At 38.9% G+C, this 26,418-nt stretch overlaps 2 protein-coding genes across 13 annotated transcripts in view; one reads left to right on the forward strand and one right to left on the reverse strand.

Moving 5' to 3' along the window:
• LOC122539428 (E3 ubiquitin-protein ligase RNF170-like) overlaps positions 1-13,429 on the reverse strand; it is a 54,832-nt gene extending 41,403 nt beyond the window's left edge. The window contains exons 1-2 of one of the 8 annotated variants that reach the window (XM_087980020.1): positions 13,222-13,429; positions 6,734-6,875 (exon numbers count right to left, since the gene is read on the reverse strand). In XM_087980020.1, the coding sequence (XP_087836146.1) occupies positions 6,734-6,834 (101 nt within the window). In that variant the 5' untranslated portion in view covers positions 6,835-6,875; positions 13,222-13,429. Of the gene's footprint in view, positions 1-6,639; positions 6,702-6,733; positions 6,876-10,405; positions 10,544-13,213 lie in introns of those variants that run through there. The other 7 variants (XM_087980019.1, XM_087980022.1, XM_043674265.2 and 4 more) reach the window with 7 other exon arrangements.
• A 147-nt stretch (positions 13,430-13,576) lies between these two features.
• hook3 (hook microtubule-tethering protein 3) overlaps positions 13,577-26,418 on the forward strand; it is an 80,390-nt gene continuing 67,548 nt past the window's right edge. For 4 of the 5 annotated variants that reach the window (XM_087980017.1, XM_087980016.1, XM_043674257.2 and 1 more), the window contains exons 1-4: positions 13,578-13,728; positions 19,386-19,471; positions 21,329-21,401; positions 25,706-25,756. In XM_087980017.1, coding sequence (XP_087836143.1) covers positions 13,684-13,728; positions 19,386-19,471; positions 21,329-21,401; positions 25,706-25,756 — 255 coding nt within the window. In that variant the 5' untranslated portion in view covers positions 13,578-13,683. Of the gene's footprint in view, positions 13,729-19,385; positions 19,472-21,328; positions 21,402-25,705; positions 25,757-26,418 lie in introns of all 5 variants that reach the window. The other variant, XM_043674255.2, reaches the window with a different exon arrangement.

Genomic DNA, 26,418 nt, shown 5'->3' on the forward strand with positions numbered 1-26,418 from the left:
TTTCCTGTATTCAAGGCCACTACTCTGGGCTGGCTCCCAACATTCTGTCCTCCAAATGCTTGAAGTTACCCAAAATGTCTTAAATTGCAGTACATCCCATTCATCTACCATATCAATGCTCACTAACTGACAATGATACTTGGTGAAACAATGTTTTGATTTTATAATCCAAATCTCTTAAAAAAGCCCTACAATCTCAGAGATACCTGTGCTCTTCTAATTTGGATCTTTCTTGTGTTGTTAATTGCGATTGGTCTACCAATGATTATATTTTCATTTGTCTAAGCTCCAAGCTCTGGAAACCCTCCTCGGACCTCTCTACCTTATTTCCTCCTTTAAGACATTCCTTAAAACATGGTGAAAAGGGTCGTGTCATCATAATGCTAGTGGATGAAGTTCATACTTATACACTGTAGAAATGGATTTAAATTTCACTATAGCAGCTGGTAGAATTTGAATTCAGCTAACATCTGGAATTGAAATCTAGTTTCACTAATGGTATGTGAAATGACCACTTATTGTCATAAAACCATTTCCGGTTCATTAATGTCCTTTAGGGATGGAAAATTGCCATCCTCATCCTGTCTGACCAACACTTGATTCCAGATACACAACAATATAGTTGACTCTTTACTGGTCTAGCATGCCACACAATTCAGGGGGAATCAGGGATGAGTAACTAATGCTGGTCTTGCCAGCAATTTTCACATCTCACAAAAGAACAATTTTTTAAAAAAAAAATAACACTCACAAAGTTTCGGCATCTGGCCTAATATCTTTTGAGGTTCAGCATCATACTTCATTTTATAATAATCCAGCAAAGCATCTTGGGATATTTCATTAGATAAAAGGCTCTGTGTGTCATATTTTACATCAGAACACATATTGGTCATTCTCTACATATGGAGGAATAAACATTTGATCGTCAAAGGTATTGTGTGAAAAATTAAGAGTTTTGTTTTAAAATAGACACCTGTTAGGACCTGAAATATTTGTATCAAAAATAGCAAGAGAAAATAAATCCATAATTTAAAAAAAATTTTGGATACATTTTTTAAAAATAAAGGTTTTTGAAGGAGGCACTTTGGGACTTAGGTGGATAGGGTTTCAGAGGGCTAGGACAGAAACCACATCCTACCATTCTCCAACTTCATGATTTTATCGTGAAGACATTACATTCTTAGAAGCTTAGAGCACAGAAGACTCACCCTTGTGTGCGCTAACTTTTCCCTAGGGCAATCTGAAACCAATCCAATTTCCTGTTCTCTCCCTGAGCTGTTTTCCTATGCATCAAATGTTTGTCAACAATTCCCTTTATAGAAATCTCAATTATTCACCTTTTGTGGCAGACTATCCTATCCTCCAATCCTTGCCTGAAAAGATGTCGCCTAATCCCTCTCCTCATTGCTGACAATTTTAAATTGGTGATCTATTATCAGTGATTCACCAACCAAAGTAGTGAGTGGAAATAAATGAGACTGCTTTTATAAGGATTGCACAAGCCATTCCTTGTCTTTGTTTAGGTTGACATTTAATTCTCATCAATAAATTCAATATGTCGATATGAATAGTATGAGCAGCAATGCATATATAATGCTACTGGACAGGATAGGAATGCACAGTGGAAATCCCTTGCAATTGATGTAAGTTATTTTAATATAGATTTGAGTGGTGCTGAAAAAGCACAGCAGGTCAGGCAGCATTCGAGGAGCAGAAAAATCGACGTTTCGGGCAAAAGCCCTTCATCAGGAATGAGGCAGTGAGCCTCTGCCTCATTCCTGATGAAGGGCTTTTGCCCGAAACATCGATTTTCCTGCTCCTCGGATGCTGCCTGACCTGCTGTGTTTTTCCAGAACCACTCAAATCTAGATTCTGGTTTCCAGCATCTATAGTCCTCACTTTTGCCTTATTTCAATATAGACTAACTGACAAATCTGAAATAAGTTGCTGTTCACAGGATATATGAAATGGTAACTTTTGAGAAGAAAAACATTCACAGTGAAAACTGTGCTTCCACTTTGTGCTTTCAGAAGCAGATTGTCTTGATAAATATTACAAATTTATGCATATGCGGTGTACAATTTTTCAACATTGTATTTAAATGGTTGCAAAACAATGTGTGTTCTACAATTCTGATGCATACTTCCAGTAGGCCTACCTCCAGGTAAAGATGATGAAACCTAGCCAAAGCAATTCTGTTGAACTTAAGGGTGTGACAAGAATTAATACTTAATCACAGACAAAATACTTGAATAATAAGTTTTTAAGTGTGCCTTTAAAAAGGGGAAGCAAAATGATCTTGCTCACCTGTTTGTGAAAGGGAAGTTCATAATAGGGAATTTCTATTTTCTTGCTCCACTTTACCATAATGATTTGTCTCATTTTTATATTTGCTTTGGATTACTAATGAATCTCTGATGTTGGTATTCACAGTAAATTTAGGAAACTGAAGCAAAGAAGTGCAAACAAGAACTTTTGAGAACACTTGCAATCATTTGAAATGAATCAGCAAGTGTAGCACATTTTGCTATTAGCTATTCTAATTGCCACATTACAATTAGCTGCTTGATTGAAATAGCAATATTTTCTGATTCTACAATCTAATTCATTGAAGAAGCTCCACAATAATATATCACTAACACACACTCAGATAGTCACATATCTTGATTCATAAAGATACATGAGAACACCATCATCTGCAAGTTCCCCTCCAAGACACAAACCATCCTGACTTGAACTATATCCTTCATAGTCACTGGGTCAAAATCCTGGAACTTCCTTCTAAATGGCATTGTGGATTTTCCTCCACCCTAAGTCATTCAAGAAGGCAACTCACAATTCACCACAACCTCTAGGACAACTAGGATGAACAGTAAATGCTTGCTCAATTAGTTATGCCCAAATCCCATGAACAAATAAACAAAAAAAAAATCAAATGCAGGATATTACATCACAGCTGATTGCCCCTCACAAGCAGTAATTGGAATATGAATTTGCATTATCCATAGATTCTTTTGTGGGATTTACAGTGTCAGTTGCTTCCTTAAGTGGTCCAAGCATCTTACTTGACTGATACTGTCCTATGGTTTCTTGTACAATGGTTTAACCAAGATATTTCAAGCATCCAATGTCAAATGACAAGACGAATGTGACTTTTCCATATTTTCAATTATTTTCAATATTTAAAAGACATACTGATCAAACAGTTGGCATAAAAGAACGATAATGAAATCAATGCCATTTCATCATGGTGAGGCAAGTTTAGAAAAAAACACAGGAGCCTAGCCTTTATAACTAAAGGCATAGAGTACAAAAACAAGGAGGAAATGTTCATCAATCACCGGTTAAGGCCCAGCAAGAACATTTGGTTCAATTCTAGATGTCACACAGCAGGAAGAACTTTGAGACCATGGTAGAAGAATAGAGGAGGTTGAGTGGAACAATACTCAGATGAGTGACTTCAATTATGCAGTGACTATAGAATCAAGGTTCGTCCTCTGTGCAGGGAATGTTAAGCAGATATTTGATGGTGATGAGAGCTAGTATACAGTTGACCAGATTTCAGATAATTGGCCAAAGAACCTGAGTGAAATGACTCACTTTGTTTCCCTATACAACAGAATAATGGTGGAAGAAGGTTCAACAGTAACATTCAAAAGCAAATTGGGCTTGTACTTGAAAAGGAAATATTTGAAGACAGTGGAAAAGTTCAGGAGAATTAGACTAAGTGTATAGTTCTCTGAGTCTATCATTCTATGATTTTATGAATAAACTGCTTTATTTGGCATCAGATGAACATATCGAGCAGGATTCACGTCTGATATGTTTGTCCAGAGGTGTTTGCTGCCTGCTTGGTTCTAATTCTCACAATGCTTCACTCTACTTGACAAATTTGAGTTTCTTAATTTGGACCTTCAGTGCTGCCTCTGATCCTTTTGGTGTACTGCTGGCAAATTCAGTCATCTACACTGAAAGCTTTGGAATTTCCACCCTCAACCTTCCATTGAACTGGTAGTAAATGTATGGAATAGATCCATTTGGTGATACTGGAAGCAGATAGGAATGATTAATTTAAATTAGATTTATTCAGCAAATTATATTTTGGGGACACAGTAAAGGGTAATTTGAAACACTTTTTAATGTAAGAAAGTTAGAGTCATACAAAGATGTAACAAAAGTACATGGGATTTTTCAAAATGGGCATGGCATAAAGAAATGAAAGGTTAATGCTAATCATTAATTCATTGATGAGTCGATAGTTCAAAGCTGTGGAAAGGTTCAATATGGAATGTCAGGCATGTGGGCAAAGGACATGGCAAAAGTCACTCTGATCATCTTGAGTTCAGTATCAAAAGATTTCCAAAGAGTGGAAACTTTGGTAGATTTAAGTGATTTGAAAGGCATTTTTGTCTGCAGGATGATGTGAAAAATGTGAAGATGTTGACTTTTTGTTTTAAAAAAAATCTAAAGAGCAACATTAGTACCTGAAATAACCAGCCCCAAACTGAAATGGAATTTGTAGCATTGGGAGAAATATAATTTTTAAAAGTAGTTAATCCAAAGAGTAGGCTTTGATGGAACTAAGTATCTTCCATTTATAAAATTATGTGATCCCATTATAAAGATGACAGTTGTTATAAAGCTTAGTCTGCAAGAGGTTACAATGTGAGCTAGTTTGAATAAGATTGCTACAATTCATTTGAAGATCATCACTTGCAAAGCTTTCAAATTTTGTTTATTAACTACAAAGTATGGGAAGAGTGACAGATTACTCCTCACTTGCTTTGACGAATGCTGCTCTAACAACACTAGGGGGCATAGGCTTAAGGTGAGACGGGAAAGATTTAAAAGGGACCTGAGGGACAACTTTATCACACAGCAGGTGGAGTATGTATGGAATGAGTTGCCAGAGGAGGTGGTGAAGGCAGGTACAATAACAACACTTAAAAGACATTTGGATGTGCACATGAATACAATGGGTTTAGAGGAATATGGGCCAAATGCTAGCAAATGGGACTAGGTCAGATTGGGATATCTAGTTAGCGTGGATGAGTTGAACTGAAGGGTTCATTTCCATGCTATGACTTTGTAACATGGCAATTTTGGTCTGTTTCAATGAGAACCCAGTCCCCAAAGCTTTCCAATGAGAGTTTTCTCATCTTTTGCCTAATGCTTCTGTTTGAGTAGTGAAGCATCAATGATCTGTTTTCAAATGGATTAGTCATCACAGAAGTCTTTCCATCTAAATTACTGAAAATGGAGAATAAATTATATATCTTGAATAAAAAGTCAATCTGTATTCTGTTAAAGGGCCTTGTATATAATGTTGCCACTTATTCATTATAGTGTATATTGATGTGATTGATGTGAAAACATTTTTTCTCTTCAACTGAAGGGTTTCTATTTCAGCAATATTCTAGTTGAATACTTTATTGTATTGCACCTCACGACACCAATCGGCTTTCACTGGAAACACTGGTACAGTTTCAGCTGTAACCCTCCATTTCCTTATTCACTAGACAGCTGTTGGATGTTTAGGAGCTACCCACCTCTCTGTTTACTATAGCCTGTATGCACTAGAATATTGCTGACAAGCTGCCTAGTTTGTGACACTTTTGTATTCAGGACACTGCATACAACTAGGACAGCCAACTGTGTTCACCAGACCTGCAGAATCACAATAATGGGTTGCATTGATATTATTTTATTTCACAGACCTCCTGGAAAGTTTTCCAGACTTTACTAATCACCACTATTGATTAATTATTAGATTAATTAGTCTGATTGATCAATAACTGTATTATTAGTGTAACATACAACAACCAAGATGGTAGAAGGCAACGAACTTTGGTCTGAATCTTCTGCTTGCTCAGGAGAAAAACAGACTAATCCCAATGGAAGGTTACTACTTGAGTGAACAGCTACATACGTCCAGCCATTTCCAACATAATTGTGATATTTATGCACACATCTACATAAATACACATTACAACATGAGTCATAATATTTTCTCCCAACTTGCCTTCTTCTTTGGGTTCTATCTGGTGGTAGGACAATAGTTTGGAAAAAAATTAATACCTGACTTAAGACATCATAAACGAAAATGAGAAAAATAAAATTTATACTGGTGCAGCAACTATGTACTTTTAATGTTGAGGCTGTGGGATATAAATGAATTAATATTATTTCTGCAACTATAAATTCTGATACAGAACAGGAATGAGAAAATATATATTCAGCAAAAAGAAAGGATATGTTAGCATGAGTCGTGATTACAGAACAATGGTGGATGTATGGGCAAACAGGAAAAACATCTGTTTTCCCCACTTCCACGGAGACACAGGAACAAACTCCAATTAAAAGGGCTTAGTGATAAGATGCTGTGAGGGGCAGCGCAGATGGAGGGAGCAGATAATGGTAAGCAAAGGATGGGATGACGTCAAACACCCTTATGGGAGCAGAGATAGACATTTGTCACTGACAAGGCCGGATAAACAGAAGTTGTGGGATCAGTCTTAAGGAAATGAATGACGTAAGCGAAGCAGGGAACAAACAATGGAATAAGGAAAACATATGGGAAAAAACTGTATAAGTTGCAAGAGTTTGTTGGGATTTACTGTGCATTTGTCATTGCCTTACCTGGCAATTAGACAAGGCACCCACTTGCAAGTGTACAAATAAACGACTCTGTTTCAGATATTTGGTCTCGGACTGAAATTATTTTGTTTCTCACAATTGGGGGCTCGTCCGGGATTTTCTTCCATCACTGGGGGGAGTGGCTGGCCTTGGACACTGGGAAGACGCGTCCCGTTCCCCATTGAGGAGCGGTCTCATGTCCCGGTTTGGTCTGCTCCCTTGGGTGACTGGTGTGAATCCTACAAGACAGACATCTGAATCAGACAGTGATAGGAGGTTGATAGACAATACAACAGAAAGGGGCCAGGCAACTCTGTGCACAGACCAAGGTAAGAAAATTGACTTTTAAGTATTGCCTTGGTGGCCGGGATTGAGTTTTAGTAGTTAATAAGGGACTAACGAAGGAACTCAATATGGATTGTGCTGTGGGTAAGGAAAAAGCCTCCGGGGAAACAAAGTAAGGAAAAGACAATGGAAATGGAGGCGGGGTCCCTGACAACATTCCTCCGGAAGGTCCTTTGGGCAGGATGTTGTGGAAATTGGCAAAATAATACTTGTACAAGGGAGAAAGATGATTAAATATTGTTGCTTTGTATGGACTAAGGAATCCATTCTTCATCCCGCTGTCTTCTGGCCAAAGTACAGATCGGACGAAGACTGGGTTTGTAAATATCTGAGTTTATATGTCAATGTGAGAGAGAGAGAGAATGTAAAGAGCTGTACAGCTGGTAGGAAGTTTAACCCTTTGTGATTTGGTTTGAGTGAACATTTGTTTGTTGGTGATTCAATGTTTCTGTTTTATTCCCTGGAGCTTGAGTTCCAGGACTGTTTTGAATCTGATTTTTGTTATGGAAACTTAACATGATTTCTTTTAAGGTTAAGGATTCTATCGAGATTATGAAGAAAAAAAAAGAATGATAACTCCTGTTCTTTTTACAGATCATGACTGCCTTACTATCAGTTTCTAACTAATCTCTTTTATCTTTACATAAAAGCGATTTATGGAGGACAGTTGAAGTTTCAGTTCAACATTAGATTGTAGTAAAAGCAAAATTCTATGGTTAATATCTGTGACCTTGGATTCAGCCATTGTTCATGCATGAGAAGTTTTTTTTTTAAAAAAAAAACTTGAGTAGACAAATTCTTTTAAGGCAGCTCTGATTATTTTACGACTTATAGTATTGTAATTGAGCAATGATTGGTCAGGACTATTTAAGAAAACTAATTTTGGATCTAAATTAAAGGACTAAAACTGGGTAATTACAGTGAATTGCAAAATTGGGAACTGTATGCATTTTAACTATTAAATACTGAAGAAATGAATGTAAATATATAAATATATTTATAAGTTAGGAACAGGCTTTAAAGGTTAGTCAAGCATGAATTGATGAATTGGTGTTTGAAGTTATGGGGAGCTAGAAATATTGCAATATTTCTTTAAAAAAAAAAGAAAAAGGGGAAGAACGTAACGACTTATCCCCTTCGGGAGGTACCCATAGGGGACAAAGAGATTGGGTTTGTAAGTGCCCCCCTCACCAGTGGGGAGGTCAGAACATTTAAAAAGGAAATGAAGGTCCTGGTTGAGGATCTGGTGGCGTTGTCTGAACACATTGATCAATTTCTGGGGCCCAGTCTGTATACCTGGGCTGAATTAATGTCTATTTTGAATATACTATTTACTGGAGAGGGAGAGGTGAAGTTTCCCCTCAAAGACCCCAGTGGGAAAACCAAAACCTGGAGCATAGAGAAGAAATGAGGGAATTGAAAGACCTGATTCTAAAAGGAATAAGAGAGGCAGTTCCGAAGTCACAGAATTTGACTAAAGCCTTTGAAGTTAGACAGGAGAAAGATGAGACTCCCTCAGCTTGCTTGCAAAGATTAAGGGACTCAATGCGGAAATATTCTGGAATGAACCCTGAGGACCCAGTGGCACAGGGTCTGTTGAAAGTACATTTTGTGACAAGAGCATGGCCAGACATACAGAGAAAGATACAGAAGATAGAAGGATGGAGCGAAAAACCATTAGATGAATTGTTGAGAGAGGCACAGAAAGTATTTGTAAAGAGGGAGGATGAGACACAAAAACAGAAAGCGAAAATGATGGTAGCTACAGTAGATGAGGTAATTAAGGGGAGAATGGAACCAATAGTGAGCAACCGGAGCAGCGGGTGGCAGCATGTAGGACAGAGAGGAAAGGGGAGAGGGAGAGGACAAGGGGGAGTATTTGATAGAGGGTTTGGGCAACAGGGGCAGAGATGGAAGTCTCCACAGGCAGGATGCTATTATTGTGGAAAGATAGGGCATTTTAAGCAGGGGTGTCCTGATCTACAAAGGGAAGAAAGGGCAATTCCGCTTATGAATTATGATGAAGAATAGGGGTGTCAGGGGTTCCTGCCCTCGGGGGCCCACCAGGAACCCTTGATAAACTTGAAGGTGGGACCCTGTAGGGAAGAGGCAGTCTTCCTAGTAGATACGGGGGCGGCACGGTCATCGCTAAATTTTAAACCAAAGAAAGTAGAAATGTTAACACGGTCAATTATTGTTTCAGGGGTAAAAGGGGAAGGATTTACTGTTCCAGTATTTGAACCTATGATGATAGAAGGTCCTAAGGATAGGGTCACAGGGGAACTACTGTATATCCCTGATATAGGAAGTAACTTACTGGGGAGAGACTTAATTATCCTCTTAGGACTGGAGATTGGAATTCAGGAAAAAGAATTAGTTGTACAACTGGCGATGTTGACAGAGGATGCAGAGAGAAAGATAGACCCTATTGTATGGGCTAGAGAAGGGAATCGTGGAAAACTACAGATCCCTCCCCTTTTAATAAATTTAAAACGGAAAGGGGACGTTGTCTGTGAACGACAATACCCTATTTCCATAGAAGGTAAACGAGGACTGCAGCCAGTAATTGAGGGACTGATTAGAGATGGACTGTTGGAGCCATGTATGTCTCCTTATAATACCCCAATTCTACCAGTGCGGAAATCTGATGGAACTTATCGATTAGTGCAGGATTTGAGAACATTAAATCGAATAGTACAGATCAGACACCCAGTGGTGCCAAACCCCTACACGTTATTAAGTAAGATCCCTCATGATCACAAATGGTTTAGTGTGATAGATTTAAAGGATGCCTTTTGGGCTTGTCCCTTGGCGGAGGAAAGATTTGGGACTATCCCCCTATGAAATTTTATTTGGATTACCTTATCTGAGAACGAATGGAGAATTGCCAATTCCCAAAACTAAAGATTTGTTTTTAAAGAAGTATATACTGGGCTTGTCCTCCTCTTTGTCTTTCCTCAGGAAACAGGGTCAATTGGCACAGACTCCGCCCCTTGAATTCGCTGTTCACCCCATCCGGCCAGGCGATTGGATCTTAGTAAAATCATGGACAGAGACTAAATTGCAGCCGGACTGGGAAGGGCCTGTGGACGCTCCAGTTGCGGAAGAAGTCTGGACAGCTGAATCAATGCAAGACCCGCTGAAACTCAGACGAAAGAGACTTTGAGTAACTGACTATACAGTGGCGACGCGAGCGCGGAATTATTTCTGTAAGATTGTATATTAAGCCTTTTTGTGCTTCAGCATGATTAGAATGCTGGGAATGTTTAGAGTTATGATGCTAGCCCTCTTGGTATTAGGATTTTGTCACATATCATTTTCATATGTATTATTAATGGTTCCTGAGTCTGATAATCCACAAGTAATAGACACTGATGCATGCAGCTTAGTAAATTGTGGGAATGTAGCTAATCGGAGACAGTACCGCAGCTCAGAGATACATCTTAAGTCCTATGGAGATGGCCTCGGGGATGGTACTTGGTATTATGGTCTCGTCACAGTACACCGGGCCCCCTTCCGACCAGCTCGCGATTGTCTCGATAAGAAGTGTAACCCCATATACCTAACGATAAGGAAAACCACATGTCACGAAGCAGTTTTGGGGGGGGGGGGGGCACTTATGAGGTACAATTAAATGAAACATTTGGGATTGAAATGAAAGCAAATGGGAAGGAGTTTGTGGGCTGTTGTTTTCGAATTAGCGTAGGACAGGGAAAACGGATAGAATTACTGGGTAATGAGATACAACCTTTCACCCCTCCCGATGATCCTAAAGTAGTAAAATTATAGAGGTAAAGGATTTGAAACAGACCGTCGAGATAGAGACTGGGTACGGGGATGCAAATGCCTGGGTTGAATGGGTAAAGTATACTGTAAAAAGTCTGAACAAAAGCAATTGCTATGCATGTGCCTCCGGTAGGCCAGTGGCCCAGGTGGTTTCCTTTCCACTCGGGTGGAAGCAAGACAGGAAGGGCATGAAATGTATGATAGCCCTGTACCAGGATGAGACTGCATGGAATGATAGGAATTGTACCTCCCTATCTCTGATGTTCCCTCCCTTGGAGAAGAAAGATGTAAAAGTTCCCCCCCACATTTTCCGCCGCAGTTGGAAATCACACATCGTGTGTGCACAGGCGAGGTACGAGTCGGTCGAGAGATTTGGGGGAGCTGAAATTATGTACAGAGATTAAGAATGTTACCGAAACGGAAAAGGGAGGGAACTACTCAGCACTAAAGGTTCCCCGAGCGGATCTGTGGTGGTACTGTGGAGGAAAAATATTGAGACCCACACTACCTCTAGATTGGAGAGGGATATGTGCAATTGTACAATTGGCAATTCCATTTATCTTGGCCTTTGAGAAGGAAAAGATAGTAGGGAAAAAGGGAAGGGGTAAGAGATTACTATTAGATACTTCTTTTGATGACAGGATTTATCTTGATTCGGTAGGAGTCCCTAGGGGAGTGCCTGAATTCAAAGCTCGTAACCAGATTGCAGCAGGCTTTGAGTCAGCTCTCCTTTGGTGGGTAACAATTAATAAAAATGTAGATTGGATAAATTACATTTTCTATAATCAACAGCGATTTATAAATTATACAAGAGATGTGGTTAAAGGAATATCAGAACAGCTTGATGCGACATGTAGGATGACATGGGAAAACAGAATAGCCCTTGATATGATTTTAGCAGAGAAAGGGGGTGGTGGTTTCTATCCTTACTTCCCTGATAGTAGTAGTCTGGGTATTGGTGGCCATTGGCTGTTGTGTCATACCCTGTATGGCTCACCCAAAAACTGATTGAAACAGCCTTGATGAAACAGATGCCCCTAAGAGGGAATCAGACAGAGGAACTTTATCGACTAAATAATGAGGAGATGAGTGAAACCAAGATGGATGAAATCTCTGAAATGATGCTTGCGAATTTTGGGAACGATGTTTAAAAAAAAGAGACAAAAATGCAGAAGATAACAAATGGTAATCAAAAGAAAAAAGGGAAATTGTGGGATATAAATGAATTAATGTTATTTCTGCAACTATAAATTCTGATACAGAACAGGAATGAGAAAATATATATTCAACAAAAAGAAAGGATATGTTAGCATGAGTCGTGATTACAGAACAGTGGTGGATGTATGGGCAAACAGGAAAAACATCTGTTTTCCCCACTTCCACAGAGACACAGGAACAAACCCCAATTAAAAGAGCTTAGTGATAAGATGCTGTGAGGGGCAGCGCAGATGGAGGGAGCAGATAATGGTAAGCAAAGGATGGGATGACGTCAAACACCCTTATGGGAGCAGAGATAGACATTTGTCACTGACAAGGCCGGATAAACAGAAGTTGTGGGATCAGTCTTAAGGAAATGAATGACGTAAGCGAAGCAGGGAACAAACAATGGAATAAGGAAAACATATGGGAAAAAACTGTATAAGTTGCAAGAGTTTGTTGGGATTTACTGTGCATTTGTCATTGCCTTACCTGGCAATTAGACAAGGCACCCACTTGCAAGTGTACAAATAAACGATTCTGTTTCAGATATTTGGTCTCGGACTGAAATTATTAAAGTGAGTGAGCTTTTGTTTCTCACAAGGCTTACTGTGAAAGTGTGAGAAAACTTTCTCACAATCAACATCTTTCAACTCAAAACATTTCAATCCTGTGTAACACAAGGCTGGTTAACTCACTTATTGAAAGACTTACAACCTGAAATATCTAAATTCAGTTACTGTCTGGGGGGGGGGGGGGGGGGAGGTAACTAACATTCTTCAAGTGTTGACAGGGTTGAACGAAGGACAATTAAAAAAAAGCTCATGTACAGGATGCAAATATCTTCTAATGGATTATTCTTTGGTGATGGCTCCTTTAAAAAGCTGGGTTCAATGAGCCTGTCAAAAGCTTTACAAAAGAGGACGAGGAAAACAAAGTATCTCTTATTTCGCATCTGCGGTATTAAAGACGCATTGAGAGTATTTTCATTGTTAAAACTGTGAAGATTGGAAATCGGAAACAAAAAGAGAAAAACGTCAGTTCCGCTGCCAGCCCTGCTGATTGTTTCCAATTGGTTTTTTTTCAAAATCTCTGATTAACCCTCTCCATGTCACATTTCCTCTTGTTGCGCCTAATAGTACAGGGAGTGAAATTCTCAGAGGCAACTACATTGAAAGAGGACACACAATATAATGAGCTGTATGATTACTATAGCAAAGGGTTGAGGCTTGGTACCAACAGGCCGCACCTTATTACCTGTCCCTTCCAGGAGAAACAACTCCGTCGACACTTTCACAAACGTGAGATTGTTACTGTCCGTATTGTTCCCGTCTATGAACGCCCCTTTCTTTCCTTTTTCTAGTCATTCCGTGCCTCAAAAACCCACCCAACTACCGACCTGTCACTTTCCTAACTCTCCAAACCCACAAACATCAGACACCGTCAACACCCAGCCCATCGACGCAGGCGCGATGAAGGGGGCTTTGGATCAAGGGAGCTGGCGCAAGCGCTGTCCGTCTTCCGGAGGTTGGGTCCAGAGAGCGGTGGTGTTGGCGCAGGCGCCGTGACGGCGGGTGGGTCCAGCTGGAGCTGGAATGTGGTGACGTTGTGGAACCTCGGGTGGTTGGCGGCGCGAGCAGTAGCGGCGGCGGCGGCTTCTTTGTTGTCGGCGACAGAGACCGTGGCAAGGGGAGGGGGCGGGGAGAAAGAGGTAGAGAGATGAACGTGGACCGGATCGAATTGTGCGAGAGCCTCCTAACGTGGGTAAGTGAGGCGAGACCCAAATGAAAAGCGATCGTCCCTGTATCTGGGGCCCGGTATCCTGTCACTATCGGACCGGCATAAAGAGTCTACCGTCGGTGGTCGAACATCACCCGAATACGGGGTGGAGGAGGAGGGGCCCCTGTGGCTGATGATGCTTTTGTCGCTGCAGTTAATGACCCGGTCGCCATTGTGTGTGTGAGAGAAAAGCAAAACACTGGCTTCCTGTCTTTAGTTCCGTTGGAGCTGTGAACACGGTTGACAGCGACCGTGTGGTTACCGGCATCGACATGGTCTGTGTTGGTATGTGTCAGCTGACAGGGCGGGCGTGCAGCCTCTGCTGCTGTTTTAACTCGCTTTTATCAACGCCTTGTCAATGCCTCTGTCTAGAACACCGGCGTGTTTCTGCTTAAAATGCTCGCCCCCCCCCCCCCCCCTTCACTTTCCCCTAGGTCTCACTCCTCTGCCTTCTTCACTTTGATTTACATGGAATGCACTACGCGGAAACGGGCCATTGGGCCCATCTAGTCCGTAGTGTTTATACTGCACCAGAATCTCAGTCCATTATAACAGCTCTTTCTCAGTCTTTTAGCATATCTGGCATACGTGAGATGCTGGAGATCAGAGTCTAGATTAGAGTGGTGCTGGAAAAGCACAGCAGGTCAGGCAGCATCCGAGGAGCAGGAAAATCGACGTTTCAGGCATTTTAGAATATCACTCTATTCCATCTTCCTTCATGCCTGGTTTCCTTTTGAAAGTATGTAAGCTATGTGCTGCAACCACTTTTTGCGGTAGTGATTTCTCAATTTATTTATAGGCGAAAGTGAGGACTGCAGATGCTGGAGATTAGAGTCAAGAGTGTGGTGCTGGAAAAACACAGTAGATCAGGCAGCATCTGACGAGCAGGAAAATCAACGTTTCGGGCAAAAGCCCTTCATTAGCACGGGCTTTTCAATTCTTTACTGTGTGACCTGTTATTTCCTTGCTGAATTATTAGCAGCTATCCTATGTTTGTAGCCTCTGGTTTTGAACTCTCCTACAAGTAAGATGATTATCTCTGTTTCTATCTATCCATGAACAAATGTAAAATAAAACACACAAATGTTATAGCAAACCTTCCAAAATGTGTTAAGATAGTCTAGACTAACGTTTACTTATTTTAAAGGTGTACATTCCAGATGTAATTCAATTGCTCAAACTACTTGATGTTAAGCTAAATACCCTATATTTTTACACCACTTAAAATATAGACAAATTAAAGAAAAGGCTTAACTGTAACTATTGAAATGCAAAACAAAATAATAAATATATTAACTACTACTAATTAACTGTTCAAATATTGTAACATTCCATAAATACACTCCCAGCAAAGGCAAATTCAGTAAAATAGATTGTTTCACGTGCAATTCCAGCAGTGGGAAGAACCCTAGCTTTTAGCTGCAACAGAGGAATACGAGCATTTATGTGCAGCTTCAAGACCACAGCAACTGTTAGTGAAGGCTAAAGCTTAAAATAATCCTGGTTCTTTGGAGCTTGATCCCACCCATTCAGGTTGCTTCTATTGTTCCAACTTTAAAAAAAAATCCCAAGCCTTGCAAGCTGTTTACTTTATTTACTTTGGAGCGAACTGCTCAGTACCACTCTCTCAACCTTTCTTCAAAACAAAAAAGGATAAAATACACCTCTTGTAGCCATAATATTCTCTCTCAAATTTCAGAAATGCCCAACAAGTCTGCCGGGCATCTGTCATTAGAAACGGAAGTTGACATTTTAGACCTGTGACCTTTCATCAGAGCTCCAGCACGCAGGCATGTAACAGATGTTATGTTAGTCTTCAAAAGCAAAATACTTTGATGCAGGGATTTTAACTAATATGATGCTGGAAATACTCAAGGTCTGGTAGTCTCTATGGAGATAAACATAAGTTGATATTTCAAAATTGTGACATCATGTTTAACTCCTACAAATACTGCCTAACATGTGTATTTCTAGTGTTTTCCCTCCTTGAAGTCTCCATTCTAAGGAAGCCCCATCTGTTTAGTCAATAGCTGTGAACTTTGTACTAACTTTTCACATTTTATTTCACTTTTCCCCAGTGTTTCTATTTCCCTTTGCTTGTCTTTGTACAGCACTTTTAATGTAATAAATGATTGGTAATTTCCAGTAACTTTATCACACAAAATTTGACACTGATTCACTTATGACATGAAGGCAAATAATTAAGAGCTTTACCAAAGAAGAGAGAGTGGTTTAGGGTAGGAATTTGAGATTAGTGCCTGGCAGTTGAAGGAATATCTGATGGGATGGGTGAGTGCAATGGATGCAGTAAAAGTGAAGGACTCAAACAGAACACTGGTTGCAGGCCTAAAAAGATCTGTGGTCTAGAACTTGCTGCCCTCAAGTCAAACTAACAATGATTACAACACTGGCTTCTACCCAACACTGGCTTCTACCCAACACTAAAACAAAATGTCCAGGCACACAATATCTACGAAAGCACCAGCAATCCGATTGAACTAGTTATTGTTCACTCAACAAAATAATGAAGAATTTATAATGTACTATCAAATGGCACCAATTCACCAATAAACTGTTTACCGATACTCAGTTTATGTTCTGTCAGATTGCTAGTCTTCAGACCTTGTCCAGTCAAAGACATAGTTGCTAGATCAATCGGTGAAGTGAGAGTGACTATCTATGACATTGACAGCAGTTGACGTTCAGAGTAAAATTAAACTCCATGGAAATTCAGAAGAAACTAGCTTGTCTTGAACTTGGCACAAAAGAAAAGGATTATCGTTAGACACCATCACTTCAGCTCCAGGACATAGTTAGATGAGTTCCTTAGGATAATCACATAGGTTCAGTTACCTATCCTTTTATGATGTCAAGTGAGGATGTTTGCTGAATTTCATTTGTTGTACTGGACTGACAACTCCTCAGATAATGGAATAATCCATGCCAGGTGCATCGAGACTTGGTCAATGTTGAACTAAAGCAAATGTAAATAGTATTTATCTTCTGCAAGTGTTGGACAATGAACATCTACAATGAGAAAGCCTATCTATGTCATCTTGACAGTTAATGGCATTCTAATTGTTGAATACCCCACAATCAACATCCTGAGGGCCAGCACTGTTCATAAGCATAACTGGGACCGGCCATACAGATTATTGTGGCAACAAAGGAAGATGAGAAGCATTCTACAATAAAAGAAAACAAGCATAACTCCAGTGTAACACAACTAGCTTAAATGATCCATGAAGGATTCTAAATGAGAATGCTATGATAAGCATTTTCATTAAAGGTGTTTATTCCAGAAATTCCCCACTCTTTTGTAAATTAACTTGTCTAGACTTAGTAGCAATCTTGAGCACAACATCAGAGTTTATCTTCTGTTTCCCCAAGGATCTTAATTAACATCTGTTGACTTAGCTCCTCTTCAGAATAAACAGTTGCAAGTTTTCCAAATGTGGTAAGCTTTGATCTGATGCCTTAAGCTAAGCAGTTAAGTTGATCTTTTCTGCTCTGCATCTTGTACCAAGTTCAGAAATATATAAATTACTCCAGTTATCATTATATCAATGCCTTATACAAATCTAAAGTTACCTGGACTTTTGAGCACTATCTTTATATACATTTTTAAATTATCTTGGGTTTTTTTCAACTTTTGTCATACAGTGCCATACAAAATATCATTGATACCACCAGATTCTTGTTGTCCTGCAGGCAAAAGCAGTTCAGTTTACATTCCCACTTTTTATTTTACGTTCCCATTCTTGTCACTTTGCATTTGTTCATATTGAATGTTATTTCTCACTAAACAGCCTACTCCCTAATCTGATAAGTTTGCCACTTTGATATTGCTTGAAATCTCCAAACCTGCAGTTTAGTAGTGATTGTAAATTTACAGACTTTGGATGATGTCATGCTTTCAGAGTATACAATGAGAGAGGTATACAAACCACAAGTTACAATAGTTTTAACTCTACAAGTGAGGTAGATGAGCTGAGACAGTAGCATCACAGAACCATAGAATCCCTATAATGTGGAAACAGGCCATTCAGCCTGTCAACTCCACACTGACCATACCATCCAGGCCCACCTCCTTACTCTATCCTTGTAACCCTTCACTTGGCATAGCCAATCCACTTAACCTGCATATCTTTGGATTGTGAGAGGAAACTGGAGCACCCAGAGGAAACCCACACAGACACGAGGGGAATGCCTGTGTGGAGTTTATACAGTTGTCCGAGGGTGAAATCGCACCTGTGTTTCTGGTACTGCGAGGTAGCAGTGTTAATCACTGAGCCATAGAGTTAAGCATCACTATGAAGATTGAAATAGGCTCAGTTATTGCACAGAGGTACTCTTGGGTGGTATGATCAATGTGGACTTGGGCTGAATGGCCTATTTCCACATTGGGTAGGGATTCTACGGTTCTGTGATGCTTCTGTTTCAGCTCATCTACTTCACTTGTAGAGTTAAGACTATTCTAAAATGCAGTTGGCATATCTCTCTCATTGGATCATCTCATGCTTTCAGAGTATACAAAGTGTGCCCATGCCCTAAGTTCCCCCACCTTAAAATCACCTCCAGCTTCCAATGCTCAGCTATCTGCTACTTCAATTCTGTCCCCTTGGTGATCACCACTGATGGGTGTGCCTTCGTTTGCCAAGGCCCTAGGCTCTGGAGATGTTTCCATAAACCTCTTTGAGCCTTTACCTCACGTTCCTCCTTCAAAATACTTCTTGAAGCCGACCTCTTTGTCAGTTGTTTTTATCAGTTTTGCTAGCTTCCCGTTTGGGTTCGTTGTCAAATCTTAACTTTCTTATAAAATGTTTTGGGTCATTTTACTATGTGATTAAAAATGTATTTTGATGTTGATGTGGCAATGGAATGCTAAGTGCTGGATGGGCACAGAATTCCTGTGATGAACAGAAAGAAAATATGAAAGAAAAATAAGGCTTATTGAAGAATAGATGTTGAATAAGTCCACTTATGTCAATGTTGTATGAGGTAGCACCAATAAATAATGGCACCAGTAAGTATGTGTGCATTGTAGATGGATGTACAGCCAGTCCTTGGGTTGTGAATGGTTTCTGCTCCTGAGTCTTTTTGTGAGTCTATTTATTCAGAAGTTGGAATGCAATGCAGGCCAATATAAAATAGCTGATCGGAAATTCGAGGCAATGTTCATATATTGGATCTGTAAAATTACGCGCACACATGGGATTATGTTCATAAATTGGATGATAGTAAATTGGGGGCCCCCATAGTCTACATGAATACTAACTTGCTTATATGCGCTTATTTAGTGGGTTGTTTTGAGTATTGCATCAGTAAATTATTCATCAGAAACATTGCTTCTGAATTGTTTTTCCAAATTTTTCTGTTTGATAAATTCTCAATGATTAATGCATTCCTTTAGGAAGCCTGTAAATTTTGATGTGTTCCTTGCAACCTCTTTCCCAACTTCCAAAAAAACACTGTCAACAATGGAAAAGAAGACCGTACTATAATTATAGGGCATTATTCATTAGTTGACAACAATGAAAATAACATGCATCACATCACATAAAATGTGGAAACCTAATTTTTCAGATCAAACAGTGTGAAGTTATATATAAGCTAATAGTTTAAATTCTTTTGTATTGAAGGTCCAGACATTTGGTGTACAGGTGCCATGCAAGAAAATAGACGATTTGACAAGTGGGGTTGTAATGGCACAAGTCTTACAGAAAATGTGAGTTTGAAAATATAATGTTCCATCTTTCTATTGTCTGAAAGTAATCCTTTGTTTTGCACTAATTTTTAATCCCAGTTCTATGCAAATTGCACCCAAATAGAATCTAATATACATTATGAAATAAAATGCAGAAATAAGTTGTGATGCAGCTGCACCTGTTTCTCCAGCAAGCTGTGTTATTAGAATAACTATGTATATTTTATGCATAGTTTATCACAAACTTCTAACCACTTTTCTGTATTTTTGATTGTGGATGGAAATGGAGAGAAAAACTGCTAAAAGCCAAGAATATTTGAAAGGTTACTGTACTTCCTCAAAAACAAGTTACCCAATCTCATTACAAGTGCCGTTTATACATAGATTACATAGATTAGATTAGATTACAGTGTGGAAACAGGCCCTTCAGCCCAACGAGTCCACACCGACCCGCCGAAGCGAAACCCACCCATACCCCTACATTTACCTCATACCTAACACTACGGACAATTTAGCATGGCCAATTCACCTGACCTGCACATCTTTGGACTGTGGGAGGAAACCGGAGCACCCGGAGGAAACCCACGCAAACACGGGGAGAACGTGCAAACTCCACACAGTCAGTTGCCTGAGGCGGGAATTGAACCCGGGTCTCTGGCGCTGTGAGGCAGCAGTGCTAACCACTGTGCCACCTGGTTCAAGCAGTGGAGAAAGGCTAGTTACAGATAAACTAGAGCCAATGGGCTGTGGATGTGTTATTCACTTCAGCTATTTTTTTCTTTGATTGCTAATTCCTATTGAAGCTAGACAAAAGGAAATGCAGATGCTGCAAATCCGAAATAAGAAGAAAAATAGAAATAGCTAGAAAATCTCAACAAGTCTGGCAGCATATGTGAATCGCAATCAGCGTTAATGTTTTGGTTGTTGCTTCTTCAGAACTGAAAACTAAAGAAGGGTCACTGGATCTGAAAAGTTAACTCTGATTTCTCTCCACAGATGCTGCCAGATCTGCTGACATTTTCAAGCAATTCTGTTTTAGTTCCTATGGAAGCTGTTTTGTTTCCGGTAGCAACACTTATGGTTTATGTTGTAAATAATTTGTTTTGAAAAATGGTACCTGATTTGTCAGGTATGGTTAATTTCTGGAGCACGCTAGAAATATTGATATTGTCAGTTGATCAGGATTTGTAGGATGAGGCCCAATTATGATGTAACAACACAGAATTTTAGATGCTCTTCCTGTGCTTGTTTTTCCTGCATTTCACCTGTTTCCTTTCTCATAGAAATTTCATGATACTTAAATTCAGCCTATCAAGGAGCAACTTTGTTTCTCAATACTTATTTTAACTTTATTTATATTAATTTAATTCTCACTTAAATTCAGCATTGTTAAATCTAGTTGCTTAACTGTTTGTACTTTCCATATCCTTCACCTTAATCCATGCTTGACCAAAATTGAATTCAAAAAGCAAAGTAAATTGTAATTTGATGCAGTTTTAGCATTCAAGTGACAGTTTAGGTTTTTTCCAATAAAAAGTAGGATGTCTCCGAAAGGTTTGCTAGCAGCATATGGCGCAAAACGTGTAAATGCTTGCGGCCATAAACTTAGTAAGACTTCTACTTTTTGGTTTTGAATTTCTACTTTTTGAAGATGTGCATCTTGCATCTTAGTTGACAGCATAATTTCTTTCAACATTACTTAATTCACTTAACCATGTATTAAGTGACTTCATTGACTTTCAGGCAATCTTTGAATTTTCATGTGTGCTTCATATTTCCACTGATCAATATCCAAGGTGAAATGTAATGTGCATAGACATATTGATTTAATGGTGCAAACATTTTTAAAAAGAAAATAAATTTGTCTTAAATTTGCAGAGATCAGTCATGGTTTGATGAAACCTGGATGAGTCGTATCAAGACAGAAGTGGGGGACAACTGGCGACTAAAGGTAATTTGTCTTTGTTTTTATTTTCCATGGCTCACTTTTAAAAATCCCCAATAGAGGAAAATCGGAATGAAACTGAGTCAATGATAAGAATAAAACTGTTAACCTGGATATCATAGAGCTTTGTGCTGCAACTAAAAATTGATATATATTCTGATTAAGAACAATTTTCAAGTAACATTAGCACAATTAACATAATCACAGCGCCAGGTACTCGGGTGTGATTTCAGCCTTGGGTAATTGTTTGTTTGTGTGGAGTTTGCATGTTCTCTCCACGCCTGCATGGATGTCCACTGTGTGCTCCAGTTTCCTCCCACAGTTCAAAGTTGTGTAAGTGAGGTAGATTGACCATGCTAAGTTGTCCTGTAGTATCCAGAGATGTGCAGGCTAGGGGGATTAATCAGGGGTAAATCAGGATTTTGGGGATAGGGTGGGATGCTCTTCGGAAGGCCATTACAGACTCGTTGGGTTGACTGGCCTCTTTCTGCTCTGTAGGGATTCTATGATTAGATTAACTTTAAAAGCCAGGGAAAGGACTTAACAAAGTCTACTCCAAGATAAACCATGGATAGTGTAAATATTAGACCATTTCTGTCTACAGTGAGGTATCTGCAACAAACCAGAGGCCTTATTTTGAGACATTTAGTAATGATTGTTTATTTTGACATAGTCCTTTGCTAGTCGAGGCATAAGATACAAAAACAAAATAACAATAGTCTAATTACTGGTTATTCGTCAACTGTCATGATGTGTCCAATTCAGGACAATTGAGGACTCAGAAACTGTAGAAGAGATTTACCAGAATACTGTCAGGAATAAATAACTTTGATTGCAAAAAAAACAGAGAAGCTTTTTATTTTTCAACCTTGGAGCAGAAAATTCTTAGATGACATCTAATCGATGAGTTCAAATTAAGAGATGCTGTGATAGGCTGGGCTGGAGAAGCTGACTTCGCCTCAACAGGATTAGTAACTATAGTAGGTAATTGACAAATGAAATCCAAAGGAGAAAGAGTTTTAAAAAATTAGTGAACTATGATTTGGAATGTATGACTGAATGCATGGTGGACGCACTTTCAATATTTACTCTTCAAACAAAATTTAATTTTCTTCTTTCAAATTGAAATTATGGGATTATAAATTCAGAGCAGGGATTTGGGGCTCATTGCATCTCTTCTTCAAAAACTAATGTAAGCACGATAGGATAAATATCCTCCTTCTGCATTGAATGAATTAATGATTCAGAATCCTCACTTAAAACTTCAGGTATTGAATGCTGGACTCATCCATTGTTTGGTATGTTAGTTTCTTTAAAGACCAGGAGAAACAGCGCAAGATGAGCGGTGTAGGAAAATCAATTCCTAAATATATGGTATATGCTGAAAACCCTATGTGATACAGTCGTGGAAGTGCATGCACAGAAGATACTGGTGAGCATTGCAGTTGAGACTGAGCAAGTTGCAAAGGAAGATCATGAAATGGAGGGATTTTTAAATGAGAATTTATAGCTTGGACAAGAGTAGAGGTGTTGAAATGAAGAGCAAAAGATTAATTGAAAATAAAAAAAAGACATGTAGATGCAATCATTGCATTCAGGTAGCTGAAAAATATTTTGACAGCTAATTAGTACTTTGCAATGCAGTTACTGTTTAAACATGGGAAATTTAGCACCAATTTATACACAGCAAATTTCCATAAGCAGTAAGGGAATAAATGACCACATAAACCAGCTGTTTTATGATTGGATTGCAAGTTAAGTGTTGCCCAAGAAACCAGGAGACCTCCTTTGCTCTTATTTGAATATCGCCACTGCTAGTTAATGTCTTCTCTAAATGATGGCGAATCAAACAGAGTACTGTTCCTTAGCATGCACTGAGATGGCTGAATGATTGTAGGCTGAAAGTTCCGGGGTAAGAACTGAGCCCACAACCATTTTACTCTTGGACAAATGAGTCAAATTTAAACACGTACACTGGAACTGTGATATCGATAGCAGGTAGTGGGATTTAGGTAGGCAGAACTCATGTTTGAAAATTACAGAAGTGAGGGCAAAATTGGACTAGCTGCTGATAATGTGCACTTTTAGACTCTTCTCCCAGAGTTAGATGGTCAGCTTTAGGTTATGTATAGTCTTTTCATTTGTAGAGTGCAGCTGTAGTGCCTGCTGCAGATCAGTTTATAATGATATCTAAGATGAGAAAATGTGGTGTTTTAACTAAGTTACTGGAGAAGCTGACACTATTTCAAGACTTCCTCCATGTTTTGGGAATAAGGACTAGACAGAATATAGAATTGGAGCATATCTAATTTGATAAGTTTGCTTTTGATCAAAGTGTTTTTTTGAGACAAACAATAATGCTGTCATTAGTCTGATGCAATTCAGCTTATCAAGCTGTTCTAATTGTATTCACTATTATGAATTGCAACAAAAATAATCTAACAAAGGGAATTTTAAACAATGTTTTATCACCAATGTTTGGTCAACTTTCTTATTTCTAGTCCATTCTCTAACCTCCTAAGCCAGTTGCACTCGGAACGATTGTCTAAACTACTGATGTCACGACTTAGCCAGTTGTTAAGCTGTTGTAAGGAATAGTTGCTCCTGTCCCTATCTGGTCAAATTTGTGACCTTGATATTACTAGCTAATAGGCTGATAGCTATCACTTTTATATCCTGTGTTTTGCCACCAAATCTTCAAAGATTTCCCTTTCTATCAAATTCAGGATTCAAAAGATTAAAGGTCAAATAAGATTATGGTTATTTTGTAATTTAAAATTGGAAATCACTACCAGAAAGAAGAAAAAAACTTCTGTAACAACTTTTCTCTGCAAGAAAAATGGCGTTATCAAGACTTTTCCTTAGGAGATAAGAAGGATTTTGTCTCGCACCATTTTATCCAAATAAAGCTCGTAGTACTGCTAATACTCTTGGAAGAATGGGCAGTTTGTTTTCCTCCTTTGGTCTGCTACTGGCTTTTAAAAAAATGATTTATTCCATGGGCCATGTTACATATCTCAGTTAGTATCATTACCACATTCTTGCCTTGTAGTCTACTTAAGGACATTAGGCTTAATTGTACTTTTACTCTGGAGCATAGTGGACGGTAAGCAAAGACTATCATGACTTCCTGACCCACAATCAATAAAGATGGGTGACAGCACCTCCTCCGTAATGTTTAACACTGGTGCCCTGCAAGCTGCATACTCAGCCCCTTACTATACTTATTATACACTCACAGTTGTGTGACCAAATTCTGCTCTAACTCCATTTACAAGTTTGCTGATGGCACCACCACAGTAGGGTCAGATCTTAAACAATGATGAGAGTATAGGAGAGAGATAGCTTAGTGGCATGGTGTAAAGGCAATAATCTCTCCCTCAGTATCAGTAAAATGAAAGAGCTGGTCACTGACTTCAGGAAGCAGAGTGGATGACATGCTCCTGTCTGTATCAATGGTGCTGAGTTTCTAAGAGTAAATATCACCGACAATTTGTTCTGGTCCATCCACATTGATGCCATGGTCAAGAAAGCACACTAATGCCTCCACTTCTGAAGGAAGCTAAAGCAATATAGCATGTTCACATGACTCTTACTAATTATTATAGACGCACAATAAGAAGCATCCTATTTGGATACAATACAACTTGATATGGCAACTGCTCTGCGCAAGAAATTAGTGTTGTGAATGCAGTCCACGCAAACCAGCCTTCCATCCATTGACTCAGTCTATACCTCCCCGCTGCCTTGGAAAATCAGCCAACATAATCAAAGACCCGTACATCTTTATGACTGTATGACTATAAGACCCCTCCCACTCTGGTTTACTCTCTTCCATTGGACGGAAGAAACAAAACTTTGAAAACACATACTAGTTGATTCAAGAACAGCTTCTTCCCTGCTATAATCAGACTTTTGAACAGACTTCTTATATGTTTAAGTTGATTTTTCTCTGCCCCTTCTCTGTAGCTGTAACAATTTTCTGCATTCTGTTCTATTATCCTGATATACTTGTGTAAGGTATGATTTGCCTGAATAGTAAGCAAAACAGTACTTTTCACTGTATCTTGGTACATGTGACAATAATAAATTAAATGCCAGGCCCGCTGAGCTTTACCAGTAATTTCTGTTTTTGTTTCTGTTTATAATTAGATTCTGGTATGATGCAGTAAGGTACTAATACTCCAGCAAAAAAGGAACATGCAGTCAGTCAGTCTTGCAGTTTTTTTTCTTTTTATTAGGAACTGTTTGATTAAATTGATTAATTGTCAGTTACCTTTGTATTACATTTGCACGTTTTTACTTTACAGGTTAGCAATTTGAAGAAAATTTTGAAAGGAATTATGGATTATTATCATGAGGTGAGATGATTTTGCTTTAGAATTAAATATTTTGAAAATGTTTATAAATACAGGCAGTCCTCGGTTTGCAAATGGTTTCTGTCCTTAAGTCCATTCGTGGTTGATTTGTTTGCAAGTTGGAACACAATGCAGGACGATATTAAATAGCTATTCATAAGTATGAGGAAATGTTTGTATGTCAGATCTTAATTTGATATTTATACACTTCTGTATTGGATCATGTCCATAAATATAAGCGCTCATACGTCAGACATTCGTAAATTGGGAACCACCTTTACAGTTTAAGATGTTGTTCAGTCTTACCTGTAGAATACAGCATTTCTGGTAAAAAGAACTGATCATTTCAAAGTTTCTCATATTTTCTTGCACTTGCAAGATGAACTGAAATTGAGTCTCTCAGGTCTTGCACTGTATTCACAGTATGGTTTTCTAATTTGAGTTGTTTCAGCTGCAACAACTATGGTGGATATGCTATTTTTAATGTTCACAGGTTCTGTTCTTTGTGATGAGATCAGGATGCTATTTTAGAAATGTCATGTTCTCCCAGTTATGAACAAGGGATTTCCTTGTACTGGTTCTGCATTTGACCAGAGCAACATGAGCCATTTCTTCGTTTATTTGGCAGAGATCAGTACTTAAAGCTTCATAAATACATGGAAGTA

The sequence above is a fragment of the Chiloscyllium plagiosum genome, unplaced genomic scaffold (assembly GCF_037043375.1).
Source record: "Chiloscyllium plagiosum isolate Xiang-an unplaced genomic scaffold, Cpla_swu_hap1 HiC_scaffold_36, whole genome shotgun sequence".
NCBI lineage: Eukaryota > Metazoa > Chordata > Chondrichthyes > Orectolobiformes > Hemiscylliidae > Chiloscyllium > Chiloscyllium plagiosum.